Source organism: Epinephelus fuscoguttatus, linkage group LG18, assembly GCF_011397635.1.
Source record: "Epinephelus fuscoguttatus linkage group LG18, E.fuscoguttatus.final_Chr_v1".
Classification (NCBI taxonomy): domain Eukaryota; kingdom Metazoa; phylum Chordata; class Actinopteri; order Perciformes; family Serranidae; genus Epinephelus; species Epinephelus fuscoguttatus.
Window position 1 is genome coordinate 17471968 of NC_064769.1, and position 21328 is coordinate 17493295.

The 21328-nt window shown below is 40.9% G+C and overlaps 1 protein-coding gene across 6 annotated transcripts in view; it reads right to left on the minus strand.

Moving 5' to 3' along the window:
• Positions 1-2477: 2477 nt before the first annotated feature.
• Positions 2478-21328, minus strand: part of dnm1a (dynamin 1a) — a 68881-nt gene continuing 50030 nt past the window's right edge. For 4 of the 6 annotated variants that reach the window (XM_049604348.1, XM_049604346.1, XM_049604347.1 and 1 more), the window contains 6 exons: positions 11095-11204; positions 9465-9576; positions 8932-9102; positions 8593-8834; positions 8182-8385; positions 2478-4868 (listed from right to left, as the gene is read on the minus strand). In XM_049604348.1, coding sequence (XP_049460305.1) covers positions 4838-4868; positions 8182-8385; positions 8593-8834; positions 8932-9102; positions 9465-9576; positions 11095-11204 — 870 coding nt within the window. In that variant the 3' untranslated portion in view covers positions 2478-4837. Of the gene's footprint in view, positions 4869-7239; positions 7277-8181; positions 8386-8592; positions 8835-8931; positions 9103-9464; positions 9577-11094; positions 11205-21328 lie in introns of all 6 variants that reach the window. The other 2 variants (XM_049604350.1, XM_049604351.1) reach the window with 1 other exon arrangement.

Below are 21328 nucleotides of genomic sequence, written 5' to 3' on the forward strand. Positions count from 1 at the left end.
CCATCATTTATTTTATTATTCAAATCTGTGCTTTTTCTACTGTGACAAAAGGACCTTTCCTTTGCTAACGCATGATGAAAATAAATACCAAACTCTTAGAAACTGAAAATCAAGGATCAGCTCACATTTAGGCCACGTTTATATGCCTATATATGTGGGCAATAGCCGTGGCTGGAGGGATTATCTTTGAAGGTTGTCTGTCCGTCCCATTCTTGTGACCACGATATCTCAAGAATGCGTTCAAGGAAACTTCTCGAAATTTGGCTCAAACCTCCAGTTGGACTCAACAATACACTTACTAGATTTTGGTGGTCAAAGGTCGAAGATCATTGTGACCTTGCATTCATCTCATTCTCATGAGCGCAATATGTCAAGAATGTCTTAAAGGGAGTTTCTTCAAATTTGGCACAAACGTCCACCTGGACTCAAGAATGAACTAATTAGAATTTGGTGATAGAAAGTCATATTTTCTTTTTCCACCATAACTCAATTTATACATTATTATGACAAAATTTCATGCAAATGAACAATAGGATAAAATGATGAAGTGATGATTTATATTATAATTTTCATCAAAAAGGTCAACTTCAATGTGTGCATTATTCAGTGTCAGCTGGGAGACTTTTGGTCAGATACTGAATTGGTGATACTAATCTTTAAACTGCACTGATTGTACAGATCAGTGGTTCCCAACTAGTGGGTTATGGTCCAAAAGTGGGTTGCGGGTTCATTCTGAAAGGACCGCAAGTGACTCACAAACATGTCAAGTTTGTGGAAAAACACGTCATTTTGAAGTACAGTGAATTTCCAACACAGCTTTTATTTTGAAGTGCCATTTCCTGCTGTAGAGTGAGTGACTAATGGACAGCTACCTGACAGAGACAACAAACTAGCTTGATGACTCAACCAAATGTAAATATGATGCTGAATATATTGAATTGTGTGGACCTTGAACTAATGACCGAGGAGAAATCTGGACCCTGTGGCTGTATGAGTTGGGAACCACTGGTATGGATCTCCTGTGCTGCCAGGGTGAAGATGTGTGTAAAGCATCCATATTTTCACAAACAGCAATGTAAGCTGAATCTGCAACTTGACTGGTGTGGTGTACAACCACAAGGTGGTAATTCCAGCTTTCTTCTGATTGTGGTAGATCCATTTCAAACCCATATTCTGCAGACACAGTCTCCTGAAATGTTGCCATTTTATCTTTCACTTTTTGGATGCTTAATTGTGGGTAATGAAAAAAATCTTTTTACTCCAAACAAGTCCCTCCATGCAGTGGTGGAGTGGTAGTCAATGAGGTGGGTGCACCATTAGGTGGATGGGTAGGTTGCTGAGAAAGAAGTGGGTATACTCTCATATATTCCAGTGGCTGATAGGTAGGTATACTGTAAACAGCCAGAAAAAGAGGTGGGTATACCCTCCACTACTCCAATGTCTCCATGACTTAATAAAACTGATTTCCATTGGATGACTTTAGTTAAGTGTTTAAGTTAACGGGTAACATTATTTTAATGAAGTAATTACAATAGTTACATTACAAACAGGGTGAATTGTAATCTGTTATCTATTGCATTTCAAATGTAACCTTCCCAACATAAGTACAGCCGCACAGAGCAACGGCGTGGCTTTAGACTCTTGGTGTCATTATATATGAGAGTATAAAGATAAAAAAAAGACAAAGAAGAAACTTCTCTCAATACACTGAGGTTTTTTAATGTGTTGACAAAGCACAGAAGCCCTGCAGGGTAAAATCGTCTTTCCATCCACAGCAGTTTAAACAAGATGCAGGACCTGGCTGCTGCAGGAGTTCACACATTCACACTGTCCCGTTCTGCTCTTCTACACACAGAGAGAAACAAGAAAACAAACAAACAAAAAAAAAAAACCTCTCTGCTACAAGCTAAAGTATCAAACAACCTGCCAACGTCCATATACATCACTGCAATACACATTTTTATAAGTTTTTCAAATATTATTTCCTTATACACATACTCATTTATTCATAATAATTTAAATATTCAGCAGACTAAATTCTCTAGACAGTGGAAGTACAAGTCCCATAAGATGCACCACACATATACATAATAACACATTAAGATATGTCCATAATAAACTATTTACTGTTAAATAATAAGTAGAATATGCTTTGTTGTGTTTGCCTTGGAGCACTAAGATGTACAAGGGAAGTTTCTCAGGTGGTTTTTAAATGGCTAAAATGACATCAGTTGAGGTACAGAGGTGGGTTTTTATGGCTGGTGGGTTGGTTAGTTTTGTTCGAGGTCAAAATACAACACATCACACTGATGGCAGAGTTCGGTGGCAACACAAGTGAAAGGATAGGTTGAACTCACAGGCCTTCAGACAGCGATGTGAGAGTGAAACAGGAGGAGTGTTTGGATAGTTTTATGCATAGACTGTGGCTGTTTTCATGTTCTCACTCACCCCCGTGACTGCTGAGAGAAGGAAGGAAAGAAAAAAGGAAGGGGACAAAGAAACAGAAAATAAATGGCAGATCATGAACCTGGATAAGATGTTTTCCTGCCAGTATATCCGAAGATTTGATGCATCATGTGATCAAAGCTGACTTAGAAACACACTACAAACATTTTAAACCTCATTCCCTCTGAATGAACAGGACATATAAGGAGCTATCTAACAGTCTCAGGCCACAGTTTCCCTTGCTCTTGGTTAAAAATGTGTGACTGCTGTCATACAGCAGAATCAAAATTCATATATTGCACTTTCTATTTAGATCCCGCCTTAATAAGATAACTTAGTGACAATGTTTTTGTACGGAGGAGAGGAGTGCCATGCAAGGCACCTATTTAAGCTAAAATAATCAGGAAACTATTTTCTTTGTTGCATAGCTTCTGTGAAGGCAGTTTTGTTGAGAGATGGTTGTGACACAGTTATGTGAACTATTCTCTAATGATTCAATCACACAATGAAGTTATAACACAGGGGAATTTAGTGACAGTGAGGCCTTCCGGAGGCAACAACAGGTCCCTCAGATGATCGCTCCTTCAGTCCTAGTGCAAGGGGAGAAAGAGGAGGAGGAAAGAAAGATTCAAGCCCTCTTCCCTTGCGTGAGCTGTGTAAATGATGGTGCAGTGTGTGTCGTAAATGATGGGTGGAAACCAACCAGGGTGAGTTGTAAAGGAGAGGAGCTAAAAGGGAAGATGGAGGGGTTTCTTATTCAACTTGTTGCCTGAGATGCTGTGAGGAAAATAAGCATTTTTCCACATGACTTCCAGAGAGCAGAGCTTCAGTGACGCTTTTAGAGAGTAATTTCTAATAACAACACTGATTGTTAATAAAAATTTCAAAAACAAAGCCTCTGGTATCCAGCTGCTTTAAGACAATGGATACAGATATGCACAGACATGAGGCCCCACTACCTCTCCTACATGGGAACGAGACACATAGACTTTGTGATGGTTTTGCCTCTTTTTTTTGTTGTTGTTTTTCATCTCTTTGTACCTGTTATGCATCTTTTTGTGGTTTTGTGTCTTTGTGAGGTCATTTTTATGTCTCTCTGTGGTTGTGTTGTATCTCCGTGAGGTCAATTTGTGTGTCTTTGTGGTTGTTTTGTGTCTCTGAGGTCATTTTGTGTCTCTCTGTGGTTGTTTTGTGTCTCTGTGAGGTCATTTTGTATCTCTTTGTGGTTGTTTTTTGTGTCTCTATGAGGTCATTTTGTGACTCTGTGGTTGTTTTGTGTCTCTGAGGTCATTTTGTGTGTCTTTGAAGTTGTTTTTTGTCTGTTTGAAGTCATTTTATGTCTCGTTGTGGTCATTTTGTGTCTCTTTGAGAATGTTTTTTGTCCGAAGTCGTTTTGTGTCTCTGAGGTCACTGCATGTCTCTGTAGTAAATTTATGTCTTTTTGAAGTTGTTTTTTGGCTGTTTGAATTCATTTTGTGTCTCTTTGAAGTCACTTTGTGTCTCTTTGTCATTGTTTTGCCTAATTTGTGCCTCTTTGCAGTCTGTTTGTGGTCTTTTTGTGTCTCTTTCTGGTCATTCCTGATTGGTATGTGTTCATTTGAGAGCCATTTTGCTGGTGAAGGCCAGGGGAGCCCTAAACACTTTGGGCCCCTGGGCCTGTGCCCAGTAGGCCCGTTCCATCCAAGTAATCCATCCATGATTGTCACCAAAATAAGTGACCTGAAGAATTTACTGTGGACATTCTGATACTGTTCGGTGTAATTTTATCCAAAAGTAGCTACCATTTTTAAAAACTCTGCTCTGAAGCCACTTGATTAAACACTTTTTTTCTTCAAGCATGGCTGGAAATACAAGGTGAGGAAAATTTGATAAAACAAATGCTAAGAGATAAGAGAAAAAAATACATCAGTCAGCAGCCAGAATACCCGTCAGAAAGGCTGGAGTATAATTAATACAAAGGCAAAGTGTCATGCTTAGTTTGCAAATGTCTCCAACCTTAGGTTTAACAGCAGGAACAGATATTCTGCATGTATCTGCTTGTATATATATATAAATATGTGTATTTATGTAAGCATGTGTGCATGCACATGTGCACATACACTCAAATTGTATCAATGACTTTATATACTCTACATAGTTTATTTAAATTCTGAGGATGCAGCATGGTTGTAAGTCAGTCATGCAGGTGTGTTTCAAGTATTCTGCATCTCTGTGTGAAACAGAGGGGTGTACGGTTTGTGTGTGTGTTGTAAGGGGGAAGTAGGAGCAAGAGAAGGGAACCGGCTCAGGTCGGGTATGGCAGAAAACGACAGCAAGGTGGCACTGTTGTCCGTGGCCTGTCATCCAGAGGTGGGACGGACTGACGGAGGGAGGGTGGGAGGAGTTCAGAGGTCTAGTGGGTTGGAGAAGGTGGGGGTCTCCGACTGCCAGGGACACACAAACACACAGGAACACACACAGAAGAGAGGACGGGAGCAGGTTTGGTTAGTGTTTTCAATGTGTTGCAAGTCTTCATTTAAATTCAAGTTTGGGTTTTATACTTACACCGTCATTATTTCAGGGCCCCCATGTGTTAACCATGCACGTACACACAAATACAGTACCTTCACTTACAGAGACGCACTTACATCATGACATAAACACATGGAAGGAAACCCGAAAACACAACTAACATCACAGAGATATCAGGCTCAGCATGGCCACAATGCAGGTAATGTATGTTTGCAGTCGAGGCCAAATGCAGGCAGTTTTACCCCTTGTCCAAGTGTTGTCTACAGTAGCATGCACTTAAACAGATTATTTATGAGGCTTTGTTATTGTAATTTCCATAATAATTATACAGTGTTGCCACAGACAGGCGAAAACCCTGAAATTATAAAGGTGGGAAAATAGACAGTTGTTGAAGACTTTAGGCCTGGAGATTAACAGTCAGAGGGTATCAAGTCAAAATGGTAATGTAGTTATCTTTGAACAGAGCCAGGCTAGCTGTAAGATAAGCTAAATAGCTGCTACATATTTACTGTTCAGATAAAGTGGTATCTCTCTTTTAACTCTCAAAGAAGAGACAAATAAGAGTATTTCCCAAAATTAACAAACTATTCCTTAAAAATTAAGTCAAAGCAATGTCTCATGACCCCTTTTTACTGGTTGCATTATATGTCTATAAGTTGCAAGCAGTGCAGCTGAAGCTTGATGTTCAGCTTTCAGATTGTTTCATTTAAAGGGACAGTCACACCAAACTCAATAATACATATTTTCCCTCTTACCTGTAGTGCTATTTATCAGTATAGATTGTTTTGGTGTGAGCTGCTGAGTGCTGGAGATATTGGCTGTAGAGATGTCTGCCTTTTTTCCAGTATAATGGAACTAAATGGCACACGGCTTGTGGTGCTCAAAGCAGAAAAAATAAACAAATAAATAAATTTTAAAAACTCAGCAGCAATGTCTATGTCAAGAAATCATGATCCAGTTACTCAAGATAATCCACAGACCTTGCTGTGAGCAGTTTCATGAAGGAATTATTTTCTTTTTCTATCAAAAATGAGTTGGTATTTTTGCACTTCTGGTTCCCTCATCTTGAAGTCAATGAGTTTGTTTAAATGGGTTTTTTGTTATATGCCTGAGATAAGTTCTGTGGTTAACACAAGCTTGAGAGACTTTCAGGTTTTGTTCTACAACATAAAATATGTACATCGGTAAATTCCCCACTCGTAAATGTTGAAGCCTTAACACATCTTAAAAAAAGATGGTTGCTAACAGGTGGCTAAATGAGACTGCAGAACCTCGTCATGCTACAAAAAGGCTTTACAGCCTTGTTGGTGTAGTTTGCTTGTAGCCTTACGTTAGCATTTTACTTCTAGCAATTGCATTTATGCTTCAAAAAACATAAAAGTGGTGTTCATTTGTCTTGCTGAACAAAACGCGCAAGTATCAGAAACTTTTGTTTATCACATATCTTACTTTGGTGGTGATGCGATTGGTGGGTGTAGTTCCATGCAAAGAAAATAGTTCCTACGTGAAACTGCTCACAACAAGGTCTGTGGATTATCTTGAGTAACCAGGCCATGATTTCGGGAAAGAGACATTGCTGTTGAGTTTTTCAAATGTATTTTTTTTTAATGCTTTGAGCACCACAAGCCGAGTGACATCCAGTTCCTTGAGAGAAGGCAGACATCTCTACAGCCAATATCTCCAACACGCAAGTCACACCAAAACAGTCTAGACTGATGCATAGCACTACAGGTATGAGGAAGAATACATATTTTTGATTTTGGGGTGAACTGTCCCTTTAAAAGGTTATGTTGATAATCATCAGTAGTGCTAAATTATGTACTGAACAGTGATACTAACAGATGCCATGACCCTGAAGGACAACATCTGACACCCAGAGACAAAGTTAGGGATGAGTGGGATGTCATGGCGTACATACGTCACATACAACACTGACACAAAAACAACAATAATCTTTAAGTTTTGGACAGTTGAATCGTTGTGTAACCAGTCGCTGCTGTAATCTGAGAAAACCCGTCTTTCACGAGACACAATAATACAATCTGATACTTCTTCAATAAATAAATTAGCATCGACTCCAAAATCAGCCCAAACACTGATGCAAACACACACACCCTCCGATCTGGGTGTGTGTTTGCCCATGCAGTGCTCTGAGAAGAGAAAAGAAAAGTGAGAAAAAAGAAAATGGCATGCAGTGAAAGGATGCCTCCTGAGAGGAAGAGAAAGAAGGAAAGTGAAGATGGTGATGGTGATGATGATGATGGCGGACAGTACCCAACGTACCAGAAACGTTAGTCCTCACTGGTCAGTGATAGTGATTCTGCAGAAGGAACCATAGTCATGTGTGGGACAGAGGTGTAGTGAGGAAAAAGAGGGATGAAGAGGAGGAAGAGAGAAAAGGAGTGCAAACAGTTACAGTGCAGGAAATGACCAATGTCACATGTGCTCAGCTCTCACTTTGGACAGACCAGAATACAAAATGAAAAACCACAAGTTCAATGCGGAGGATTTAAGATTTTTTTTTTTTTTTTTTTTGGTGAAGATTTTGAGATACACCTGCATCTGATTTTCGAGGCCAGTGAGAGCTTTGCTCAGCAACGTTAGTGTCTCCTACTTTAAAAGAGGCAAGCTGCTACTCTGACAACAAACAGGTCCAGGATAAAAGAAAAGTTAGCTAGCTCACGAACACAAGCAAGCACAAGGCAGATACAGATAATGGAGAACAGAGAAGAAAACTCTCTCACGTTCATCGCAGTCACTGACACATTTCTTCACTAATCAGATGAGGACAGTGGTGAGGTGGGCGTAAGTGACGAGTAGTGGAGGGTTAGATATTGTTAGTGATGGTTGACAGCGTGTTGAAAGTTCAAAGTGGTGGCAGAGAGGTACCAATGAGTTGACTGTTTCCCCAAACCAGGAGAAAAAGAGGAAAATAGTCCACTGATGAAGAGTTATATCACTGTCTATCCATCTATTCAGGGATGTCTATCAATCTACCCATCTATCCATCTACCCTCTATCACAACCAGAGCTCTCCACTTTCATTTACCTCCTTTATCCCCTCATCCAGGTGTCTTCACATCCCCCTTAGTAACAGAGAGTATCCACACTTCAGCTTGGATCGCTTGTCATAATATTACAAACTATGGTTTGGATGCTAATGTCCTTGTATAACCTACTGAAACACGGCTGTTTGTTTGAAAGGCCTCTCATGGTTTCACTCACCTGGGCACACTTGGGGGTGCACGGTTAGGCCGGGAGGGCACGGTGGGTGGTGGCCCGCTGTAAGGGTCCGGAGAAGCCCCCGGGCGAGATGGGACTGGGGGTCCTCCTGCAGGAGGAGGTCCAGGTGGAGGACCACGAGAGCCGGGGCGGGCTGGAGGTCCCGGTGGAGCCCTGCGGTTTGGAGTTGGACTGGTGGCTGGAGACCTGGTGGAGAAAAGAGGAGACATAAACCACTGCGCTAGAACAACCAACCTGATCATGGTAGCATGTATAGCTCAAATTTTACTTGATAGTTCAAAAGTGACTGATACAAATATATATCTTTGAGGGTTAAAAAAAGCCAACTCTTCCCAACAACCATTCCCCAAAAAGCCCTTCTTCTGTCCTCTGTCTTCTCTCATCGTCCCTTACCTTCCTCCAGAGCCACCCCGTTGCACCTGCAGCCAGGAGTCATCCACAGGAGGCGGCATGGCGGTGCTTATCGTGGATGTGCTGATGTCACCGATGATGTTGAGGGCCTCCCGCAGGGCGTGGTACATCCGCAGCATCTCATCGCGGTGCATGGCTTGCTCCTGAGACTCCTCCATCAGCGTGTTCTGGTCGCCACACGAGTACAGCTGGGCCAACAGCTCTGCGTTGATGAACTCCTTAGTCTGGAGAAAATGAGACGGCATTTTTTGATAAAATTTTGTGGAGCTCTATGTTTGAAACATATATGAATTTGAAAGAGCTAAAAAATGGCCAGCTCACATTGTTAATCATGAGGTGCATGATGGTCTTCGGCATCAAGTCGCGGACGGTCTTGTTGACAATGGCCATGTAGGAGTCAACCAGGTTACGAATGGTCTCAACCTGCCGCTCCAGCTGAGGGTCCATGCTGTGCATTATGTTGTCAGAGCCATTTTCGTCACCGCCATCACTCTGTGGAGAGGAATGAGAACTTCAGTTTAGCTTCAGCACAAAAGAGTTAGAGAAACAAATACAACATGTTAGATAAAGGGAGACTGGTAAACACATTAGTCCTAAATAACTGTTCATGGTGAAACATTGACATAAACAGGATGAAATGCAGGATGCAGACCAAAGTAACATACCTTTCCTTCTTTCTCCTGTAAGGTCAAACAGCGATGAGGAAAACAGACATCGAAAGAGGACAGATACAGTATCACATGAGAGACATGACAACATTTAAAGAGACTCCAAATACACATCCAAACAACTCTCAACTTACTATATATATTTCCAATGCTTAGCATGAAAAAAATACTTTGATGAAATCTTACCGTGACCCGTTCAGGATAAACTCCGGCTCTGAGGAAGGAGGCCTTCCATGCATCAATGTCTTCCTGAGTCTCACAGGCCAGCTCCAGCTGACGGTAGTCCTTATACACATTCCTGTAAACACACAATGTTGAATGACGTTCTTCATGCTTTCATATATTATTCTTTTATACCTTACAGTACATTTGTCACTAGAGCAGCTATATATTCTTATACCAGTGGCTGGAAGTAGGTAAGTACATTTACTCAATTACTGAGGTACATTTTCACTGCATTTCAGAGGCAAATATTGTCCTTTTTAATCCCCTACAGTACATTTTGCTGCCAATACCCCTGCACTTTGTGGTGACAGAAGTTCACCACTAGCTGTCTTTCATGTTATTTAATAAAGTGATAAAACAGAATAATAGGAGTTATAACAAAGTAAATCGTAATACAGCTGAAAGGTCAGAGCCCCGACACCTTGAGCGTCCTCCGTAGGTCTGACAAAGTATCACAGATGCAGTCTCATTATAAAATGAAAGCTTCCCAGAGGGAGAGTGTAAGGGAGGCCTCCGGTTAACTGATAACCTCTGTGAGAGCAGAAGCAAAGCAAGTCTCTCATACACCGATGAAATGTGTTCAAGGACACGGTGACACAAAACTTTAACTCAAGAGGCCAGCAGCACCATGTCTATATATAGGGTAATGCTAAATTTTGTTCTTACAAACTTATGGAATTTTTTGTTAGGATTTTTACTTTTGTGTGGTGTTGCTGTTTTTACGTCAGTATAATATCTAATGACTTATGAGATCTCTTGAAATTTTACATGTACTGTATATCAGATGAATCATTAAAAGTTTAAAAGGACAGTTTACCCCAAATCAAAAATACGTATTTTTCCTCCTGCCTGTAGTGCTGTTTATCAATCTATTTTTTTTGTGTGTGAGTTGCAGAGTGTTGGAGATATCGGCCGCAGAGATGTCTGCCTTCTCTTGTATATAATGCAACCTGACAACTGTATCCCCGTGCAGAAGGAAGTGTGCATCTACTCATGGGCAAGAAGCTCATGCTTATGAAAGCAGGAGATAAAAATATTAATGAAGTCCTCTTCGGCTGAGCTGTAACCTTAGCTAGCTCACTGGTGCTAGGTGAGCTAGCAGTAGTTGCACGCCTCCTTCTGCATAGTGACATGGTTGGTGGGTGTAGTTTGGTAGAAGGAAAATAGTTCCAACATGAAACTGCTCACAACAAGGTCTGTGGATTATCTTGAGTAACCAGGTCATGATTTCTGGAAAGACACATTGCTGTTGAGCTTTTCAAATGTGTTTTTTGGCACGCTGAGCACCACAAGCTGAGTGCCATCTAGTTCCTTTATATTGGAGAGAAGGCAGACATTTCTGGGGCCAACTTCTCCAACAATCAGCAAATGACACAAAACAATTTAGACTGATACACAGCACTAAAGATGAGAGAAAAAAATTAATCTTTTGATTTTGAGGTGAACTGTCCCTTTAAGTGGGCTACAGTGCTAAGGCCACAGTAATAGTATGGAAGTTTATTTATTTTGTGGAGAAGTAATGTGCTTGAATATGACATTTTGCTCCATTGTCATGTAATCACTAATGTGTAATAGTAACAGTAATGAAAACCTCTGTTCAGTGTTGAAGAGGGCAAAGATGTGCTTGCTGGACATGAAGCCTTTCTCCACATCGCGCAGCTTCAGGTTGTCCACCTGCAGCATGTACTTCTTCTCCTTCTCCTGCAGGAGGCAAAAGAGAAACACACTGGTCATTCATGAGAGCGAGAGAAAGAAGACTGACTTGCTCTGTGGGTGAGGAATTTGGCTAAAGAATAAAAATAGTCATAGAGATTTACAGTATTTTGCAGTCACACTGTAAGTTAGACCAAAAATATAAGAGCCTCTGCGAAAGTCAGAGTTGGAATATAATCACTGTGGGCTGATCAATTTTCTACTTAATATATATTTTTATTATATTAAGAGAAACAATGACAGAAACTTGATTAAAAGAGACAAAAAGAAAGCAGATGAAAGAGCTTGGGGAAATCAGGAGTGAACGCTCACATATTGAATTTAACAGCAGACAAAAAGAGAAGAAAAAAGGGAAGAAAGACGAATGGGAAAGTCGTACACAGCCCTCGAGTCTGTGGTTTTGATTACAGTTGTGCAGAGTAAAAAAAAAAAAAAGGGGAGGGGGGGGGGGGGGGGCAAGCAGCAAATGAGAAACACACACATACAGAGAGAGGGAGAGAAACCGCGCTGCAGTGTAGAGATCTCTTGTACTTGTAAATCTGCACACAACATATGATATCCAGACATCCAACTATTTATGAATCAGGGAACCTCAAAGTTAGTCAGCTACAGTCTGACACATGCCAGCACTCTCACTCCTTCACTATCTCTCTTTCTCACACACACGCACGTTGTGGTTTAACTCCTCAAAGTCTATTGTTACAAAATGAAGTTTCTTTACCGAGGGTTGTGTGCGTGTGTAAACATTTTACTATCGACAGTAAAATTAGTATTTAAAAAAAAAAAGAGAAAGAAGCCAAAAATAGCACAGGGTGAGTGAGTTCCTTTAAACATACACTAAAGATGCGCACGCACGCACACACACACAGAAATACACACACATTGCTTTGGTTGCAAACAGCACCTTTGAGCGTAGTCTCTAACTAACCTTAAAACCATCTGGATAGCTAACCACGGGCCTGCCCTGCCCAACCCAGTGTGTGTGTGTGTGTGTGTGTGTGTGTGTGTGTGTGTGCGTGTGTGTGTGTGTGTGTGTGTGAGCAAGAGAGGGAGACAGGGGGTTGCGTGTGTGTGACCAAACTCCTCCATCAAAGGATTTATGACCTGTGCAGCCAAATGGTCATATCCCCTAAATGCATGTAAAAACTCTCTCACACACACACACACACACACACACACACACACACACACACACACAACATTTGGCAGCAACAGTACACCCAGGTGCTATACAAAAAAAAACTAAACAAGCAGTTGCCCCAGACTGCTGACATCATCATTTATAGGGCAAAGAGGTCCCCGTCCTCCAACTCGAAGTTTGTTCACTACTTCTCCATCTTCCTCCTTTTTCTCGCTCACTCTTCATCTTTTTTTCCCTCTTTCCCCTTGTTCCCTCGCTCTCTCTGGCTTTTCCTCTCCCTGGGAGTGAGCAACCTTGGACTGATTCATACATTTTCCTCTCCTCTGGCCAGTAAATCCAGTCAGGAGAGTTGGAAAGGGAGGAAGAAGAGGAGGGGGACTGGTGTGTGCATGATGTGGGGAAAGTACAGAGAAACTGAATTAAAGCAGAGACAGAACAGCAAAGTATTTGTTAAAACAAGCTAGATTTAATAATATGGACACAAGTTGGTTATTATGCAACTACTATAAAAAGTTAGAGGAGGTCTGATGCACCTAAAAGCCAGAGATGTGGACCCGAGTCACATTAATTTGAGCTGAGTCAGACTTGTTTCACAAACTTGATGACTTTAGACTCAACTTGACAAAATCAAAAAAGACTTGCAACTTGGACTTTGATACAAGTGACTCGTGACTTCACTTTGACTTATGCCTTTCGCCTTAAAAACAATTGATACCTTTCCCCAAGCTCAAGGAATAAAAAGTATGTTATTTATCAGTTCATTTCCTGAATCAACTAATGTTAATGCTATTCATCCCCAGCAAGTCGCTTCTTTGAACCAATCAGAAAGCATCCAGTCATACTGCAGGAGAGAACCATGAAGAACTAGCATTACAAAACAAACATTACAAACACTCATTGGAAAAAATGCACCAAAGATAATTTTGTTCATGTACAAAACTACAGAATGGTCAACAAAAACCGAATTGCAGTATTCAAAACTTGCAGGTCAAAAAGTACAGACAGAGATGCAGAAACTTCTAACTTCGTTTGACATTTGAAGTTGCACAAGATGAGGCTAATATGAACACAGCCAGTCCCTCTAGAATTTTGCAGGCTGTTTTTGAGTTTGTTGCAGTCTAAAATACCTGATTTTACGGCAGCTTTTCTAAAAGTTGTGATGCATGGTGCACTGTTTATAAGTGTTTTTTTGCAATGAGATTGTAAGATCAAGTAAAAATGGCAAAAGTAACGATGCAGTGACTGTTTTTCTCCTCCTGCTCTCTGTGCCCGGTTAGCACAAGCTAACACAGCAGCAGCAGCAGCAGCAGCTCACAACCATCACAGAGCTGAACATTGTCAATAAACTAATAGCATCACCAAAATGGCTCAACTCTTTCGTTAAACGTCTAAAAAGGGTAACATTAGCCGTGTGATGCTAACAGTTAGCCCTGTCGTTGTGTGTGACTCGGTTCCAGGTGCTGAGCTCACTCCTGCAGCAGTAATGTCATGATAAAAGAAAGAAGAGAGAGCAAATCAATGTGCTGCGTGCAGCTCTACAGTGAAATGAGATTTTACCTGTTTTAAATAGTCAAAACTGCGGTACTATTAAAATAGTAAAGTTGCGGGGATTGGCTGAATTTGTATCAACATCCTGGAGGTATTGCATAGCTAGCGAGCTAATGCATAGCTAATGTAGCTTAATAGCTAAGTAACTTTTTATCAAACTTGCAAGAAATTATTACAAATTTAAAAAATAATCCACATTTTTTATTAATTAACAATATTCTCTTGTTAAATTGAGTTGTTTAAAACTCAAAGTTCAGGACTTGAGACTTGACTCATAATTTGTCAATCTAAACCTGGGACTTGACTCTAGGCTTGCCTTTCTTGACATGGGACTAGAGTGCAAAGTCTTAAGACTTACTTGTGACTTGCATAACCATGACTTGGTCCCACCTCTAAACTGCTAAAAACAAGTCTTGTCAGAAAACAAATCTGAAGGCATGTATGAATGAGTATTATTACATTTTCCCCACCTCTGACAGATTATCGGGTTTTCTCTCCATCAATCAGCCCATCTTGCGTGTGTGTGTGTGTGTGTGTGTGTGTGTGTAGTTGTGTTGAGGGAAGTTGGGAGTTGAGTGCTTTCCCATATGCTCCCATAAAAGCCAGCCAGCAATAGCGGCCAAAGGTACAGATTTCCGACGTTCTGCAGCACGCACACAGCAGGGACGCATGAGAAAACAAACTCCAACATACAGATGCACACATGACATGCATTAGCTGTATGAGATACATACGTACGAAGTCCACACACACACTTTACTTGACCTTTATCCGCAGAAATTTTACTTGCATGAGATCCAAACTCTGTGAATCAACTTCCAGACGGGCAGAGACATACATAAACACTGCCAGTAAGGAATGGATGTGTGATGGCCAAACCACTACTGGGCTGTGAGGAGACTTCCCTTCTGTTTGCAATAATCACCATGGAAACAGTAAGGTTTTGTGTGTATTAAGTCCTTTGTGTTTGTACCTATTATTTAATGCATTTGTGTGTTTGTCTGTGTGTTTAATCAGTATGCAAGGGAAGAAATGTGAATGCAGAACAGGTTTTTGAGGACATTTAAGGAGCAAATTATGGGAAGCAAACCAGTAATCCAATGCTGGGATACACCTTTAGTTAAACTATGACCTAATGTCACACACTGCCAGGAACATTCACATTTGTTGATTTATTCTCAAAGAAAATGTCACCACTACAGTCTCCCTTTTAGTATTTGGGAGGGATTGCAATGAATGTACATCTTAAATAACACAATTCTCACTTCTCACATTCAATTCATGCAAGAAATTTATTGACATTTATCATTAACAGGCAGTGATGTAACTACAGTCCCTTGCTGCAGGTCCCGTTTGCTGTTTCCAGCTTCTACATGAATCCCTCCAGCAAGCGTCTGTCCTTCTCTGGGACGACCGCTTTCCACTGCTTTTGGAAGGTGCTGTGGGTAGAAATCTTCTGGACGATGTCATGTCCGTGGCGCCTCACATCCGCTGCAGCATCCATACATATTTTGCTCACAGCAACAAGAAAGCGTTTGGTGAAGTTCTTGCCACCTGTAAGGGTCCGTGTGGCTCCAAGGATGTCACATAACTGACTGAGGTGCTGAGCTGCACTCATTCTAACCGCAGCACTGCGGTGAGTCAGCCCTGCATTCAGCAGCGCATTCATGGTGCAGCCAGGGCTGCAGTTTTGAACCATGGCATCCAGCGCCTGATTGGCTTGCTGCTGGATGAAGGTGTTGGACTCAGACACTTTCAGCAACAGGGCGCAGCCTGTGTCCTCCACCATGTCATCCATGATCCTCTGGAGGTGAGTATACATCTCACCAAGAGTGGCCATAGCGGTGCAGGACACCATAGAGTGCGGGTTTTTAACCTCCTCCTTGACACCCGCACAAACCTTACGAAGAGTGGCCTTCAGTGCATCTGGATGGTTCATTGCCAGATGTTGGATAGATGTTAAGCCATCTATTTTTTTTTGCCAGTCAACAGAGCTGAGCAGTTTGAAGATATCATCTAGGCTTTTCTTAGGACTGGACAACGACCGCAGTCGCTGCTTGTCTTCATCAGTCTTTGAAGACGACCGTCCCACCTGGGAGGGTTGAGTTGGCTTGGCTGTGGTAGGAGGAGAAGGAGGAGTGGAGGTGAGAGATGGCTGAGGGATGGATACCTCAGCAGGACTTTGAACCTCCACTTTGCTGAGACTGTCCTGAGAGCTGGAGCCCCAGTCTACCTTTAAGGTCTCCTGCCTCAGATGGGCATGAATGGCCTTATCCTCCATCAAGGTCCAATAGTTGTGCTGAGCACTTTTTTGAGTAGTCATTTGGTCCCTCTTGTATTTAGAGGTCCTATGATTACCTGACTGCCTGGCAATCAGGTCAGCCACCTTGTAGGCTTCCTCCTTCAGATGAGCATGCATGTTCTCATTTTTCATGATAGACCAGAAGCTGTCCTCATCGAGGTTTTCACAAGTCATCTGGTCAAACTTGGACTTGGGCCTCTTCCGACTGTCTGTAATCAGGTCAACCACCTTGTAGGCCTCTGCCTTGAGATGAGCATGCACAGTACCATCTTCCATGATAAACCAGAATTTGTCTTCATGAAAGATTTCCATAGTTTTCTTGGCTCTGTTGTCTTTCCAGAAACAATGCAAGTTGTGTGGTGTAGCTTGGTACACACGGGTAATGTTGACAGAAAGATGCTCTTCACAGTCATTCAGTCAAGTAGTTCTGATTCTATATTCTGTTCTATACATGTTATGATATTGCTATTCTGTTGCTAGGGCAACAGCTCAAGGGCAACACCTCAAGTCCCAAGTCAAACAGACAAGTCCCAAGTCAAGTCCCGAATCCTACACCTTGATTTTTAAGTCCTAAACAATTCATGAAGCACTGTTCATCATATGTAATGCCATTTTCAAAACAGAGCAATGCTAAACATCAACATATTTTTAACATTTGTATCTATTCTATTAAAATATGTTTGTTAAAACAAGCACAACTAAAATTAGTCCTAAAAATTTTGTATGTTTCTGTCCTGTCTTGTTGTATTTACCTTATCTCTTAATCATAAAATAACTTTTCTCTTCCCAAATTTGTAAGACATTTTCTGTAGGACAATGCTTCCTTTACGATGATATTGAATGTTATTGTATGTTTTATGTCGAAATAAAATAAAAAGAGTTGATTTGGGAAATTAATTGATTCATGGCACACTTTTAATTTTTAGGCTTAGTAAAGAGTATCAAGTATTTTCAAGTCTAAAGGATCAAGTGCATGTGAAGTCAATGATTTATGGGACTAGTGGATAACACTTAAGATAAAGAAGTTTTTCAACTTAAAAAAATTACATTAATTTCATAAATCTGTTTTAGTCAGATGACAACTTATTTTAGGAAGTTGGTCAAAATCAAAAACCTTTTGAGTAGGACGGAACTAAAATAAATAAGTTAGAGTATCTTAAAGGTTTGACCAGTAAATATCAACACAACTAAAATATAACAATATAAAATAAATAAATATAATATTAAGTTGGTTCAACTTAATTAAGCTTTTTGAGGTCAAAGCAGTCATCTTGGTTTTACTAAACTATTTGAGTTCTCTTAAAAATGCCAAAGTTGGAACGACTCGAAAAGATACATGCAAATTGTTACCTTAATTATTCTAAACTGAACCAGTGGATTATTTTTTAGAGTTTATTTGATCAAGTCAAGTCTAAAGTCATCAACTTTGTGACTCGAGTCTGACTCGACTCCAAGTGATGTGATTTGAGTCATTTAATAATCAGCGGGCAATTCCTCCCTGTGTGTTTGCTACAGAGATTGGTAGCAAAAGTGCCTCTGATGTTGGTGTGTAAGTAACAGTGAAATATACTCTGAACTGCCAGTTTATTAGGTGAACCTAGCTAAAATGACTGCTGTCTAATGCAACAGTCCTGCAATAATCTTAACCTCATGAAGTTTATAATGTCAAAAACTGTTTTAAAGAGGTGTTGATTCAACTTTATGATCATTTTGGAGGCTGCAGTTTGTGTTGCTGTTAAACTATATTGTGTTATACAGAAAAGTGTCTCTTTTATTTAGCCTCCTCTGACAGATATAAATGGGGTGGACAAAATAATCGTCAGTGTGACACAATACAGTTTAAAAGCTGAATCAACACCTCTCTTTTCAACAGAGGTAGGATTTATTTCAGGGCTGTTTAGCAAGCTCATAACTGGATATTGAGTGTATGTCAATGTGACCCTGCTTATGTCACAGTAGCAAAAGAAGCTTTGGGTGTGGCTGTACTTGAAGTCACAGTGTACCCACCACAAAACCAAACCCTCTATGAGGAACTGTGTCAGTCCACTTTAATAAATTCATGCTCAATTAATCTGTTACGTCTGTTTTAAACAGCCACGTGTGAGAGGATGCTAATAGGTTGGTTCACTCCGTTGTTCTGTGGATTGTCCATTACTCAGGATGATTCAGGCTTTGCTGTGAACAGGGAAAGTACCAAAGAAACAGTTCCTTTGAAAATCACTGACGTCGAGCTTTGTTGGTCATCCACAGTGCCGGGAACACTGATTCTAGAAAGAGATGTTCCTGTTACATTTTTTGAATACCATTTTATAGTGTCACCTCCATTATATTGGAATGGAAGAGGAAATCACAAAGGCTTATTCATAAACACCACCAGAGTTAGTTGGGAAAATATGTCTTGGGTGAACTGACCCTTTAACCTTGGATACTGGGTTTGAAACCATCAAAATGGGTTTGCATTACACTGGTCTTCATTCATCCATTCATTAATGTGCATGACTGATTTTACTAGTTTTCTCAAACAGTGTTTTTGTATTTTTATGTGTGATGTGCCTTTTTGTTTGAACCTCCACTGCCACATTTTTTACCCGCACACACACACACACACGCAGTAACCCAGGCAGTGCACTTAACCTGTGGTGTTCGGAGCAGTGTGTGAGCAAAGTATTTTCCATGGTTTTATTTTGCTAGTGAGTAATAGCAGGCTCATTATGAAAAGCCAGAGGAAGTTCACTTCTGGATTCATAAAGGCACTTCACCACTCCGCGCGCCGTCCAAAAAAATGTCTCAAAGACTCAAACACTAATTCAGAATGTGGATGAAATATGGCCTCACACACACACACACACATGCACACACACACACACACACACACAGGCATGCTACAGTATATATAAACATACACACACGCGGGACCCTTACATAAACCGTATCCAATTAACACTTTGAAACAAATCTGAGCAGTTTGGTGGGCAAAACCAAGAAGATAGTCGTTTACGGCATCCATGTTGTTTTAAGAGGCTGCATGTCTAAGTGTGTGTGTGTGTGTGTGTGTGTGTGTGTGTGTGTGTGTGTGTGTGTGTGTGTGTGTGTTGGTGTGTATGTTGATGGGAGTCTGATAGAAAAGTCCTGGTGACTTGGGCCATGCATCAAAGGGCTGCAGAGAAGCCGCACGGCATCTGGGAGCAATAACGCTGCCTCTAACCCTTCATTACCACAAAGACTGGGCCCTGGGTGGCAGCCAACGGCAATTTTCACAACCCTCCTCCTCACCTCCCTCCGTTTTTCTTTCCCTCCATTCTTCTGCCATTCCGCTATTGAGTTCTGTCTTTAAAAAAAATTAAACACAGAGCATTTCTGTACACGATGGGGATGGGGAAAGACATAAAAAGGATGGGATTTGTTGGGTTTGAAGCACTTGTGGAAAAGCTTGTTTAGCTCCTATGCTCAATGCCAATTAGACAAGTCCAGTCAAATTGATTTATGGAGAGCTTTTGTTACAAAATGCTTCATAGAAAATCATTATCATAAACATAATGCACTTTTGGAGGAAGAAAACAAAACAAAAAAAGACATATTGCTGAGTCTGAATATAATCAAAAATCCCACTAACGCATGCAAAATGCATGTTTGGTCTGTGAGTAATACGCTTTTGAGAAACAGCATCTGAAGAAACGTAATTTGACTTAACGCCGTTTGGACTTCATTTAAAGTAAGGCCACATGTTGCCAGCGTTTAAATCAGGAACAGCAAACAATTTGGCCGAGAGAATTCCGAATGGGAACAGCTAGATTGGAGCTATTCTGGGACGATGTGTAAAAACACACAGCTGTCAGTGACTCATCGAGCTGCAAGGTTGCGCAGTGATGCTCATAACAAATCACCTTGGGCAGCACGCCAGCGTCCACGCTCTCTAGTACTTCATATATCTTGGGAAGTGCTACTTGATTAAAGTTTCTCTAGCTCATCTGTCAGCCTCAGACAAATGCTTCAGGACATCAAATCTAATCGGAAAATGTCCAGATTCATATGGATTTTCATATAAATTCTCATGTTTTCTTTGATTATTATTTAATGTATGACATGTTTTGTTTGGCCTGTGGAACTTGCTTGTCATTGTGTCGTCTTTTTTCTCTCCTAACATAATCTTGGCTGATTCTGCTGACTATAAAAAAGTGACAGCCTTTGTGCTCTGCTTAGCTCTTCCTGTGGGAATGAGCGCAAACACAAATAAACTCCTTCATGGGGAAAGGAAACGTGGTGTCCACATGACAATGACACATTCAGTCAGTGGTCCGGCTGAAGCACAGGCTGGCAGGTCAGTGATACCTTCCTGTTTAGCAGCTAATTGCCAAGCAGTTAATTATCTGGGCTGCGTTTACTCCTGCAGAAGGTCAGTGTAACAACCCAGGGGCTGGCCCGGGACATGTGATCAATCACTGGTGACCACCAAAGAGTCAAAGACAGAGGGAGGGGGCACCGCAGCCCGCTAACCACATAAACACGTGAAAATCCCCACACATCTAGCAACTGCTGGCTGATGGAGGGCAGAGGCTTTGTTCAGCCTTTGTGTGTTTAGTGTCTGTGCATATTTGGCACAAAGCTCTCACCTCTCCTGAGAAATATTCCAAAGTTTGCTTAAAAAAACATATGAACTCACATTTGTGAATTTAAACATTCATATCCATGTCTAAGTGTGTGAAATGACAAATAAAGCCTGTAAATCGCTCATTTATTCACATGAGAAACAAATATTATCAGATGTAATGAAAGGTGCAAAAAAGACAAAAAAGTGCACCTATTAGCTGAAACATTCACATCTGCGGTAAGTGTGTGATGTCAGAATACATTGAGGTAAAACGTTCACATGTGTAAACCAACATGAACTCACACAGGGGGTTCTTGTAGGTTTCACAACAGTAAATGAACATTATATAGAGTCCTATCCAGTATATACGTGGGTATACACATTACAAGTAATGCACATGTAAGTATAATTTTAAGCCAGTAATCTACTCTTTACTTTGCTACAAAGAAGCTAAGGGTGAGGGCCATTTATTGCAGATGCCAAGTTGCTAGATATGTGGAAGAAAAAGAAGCACCACCTGTCTTTTGAACATT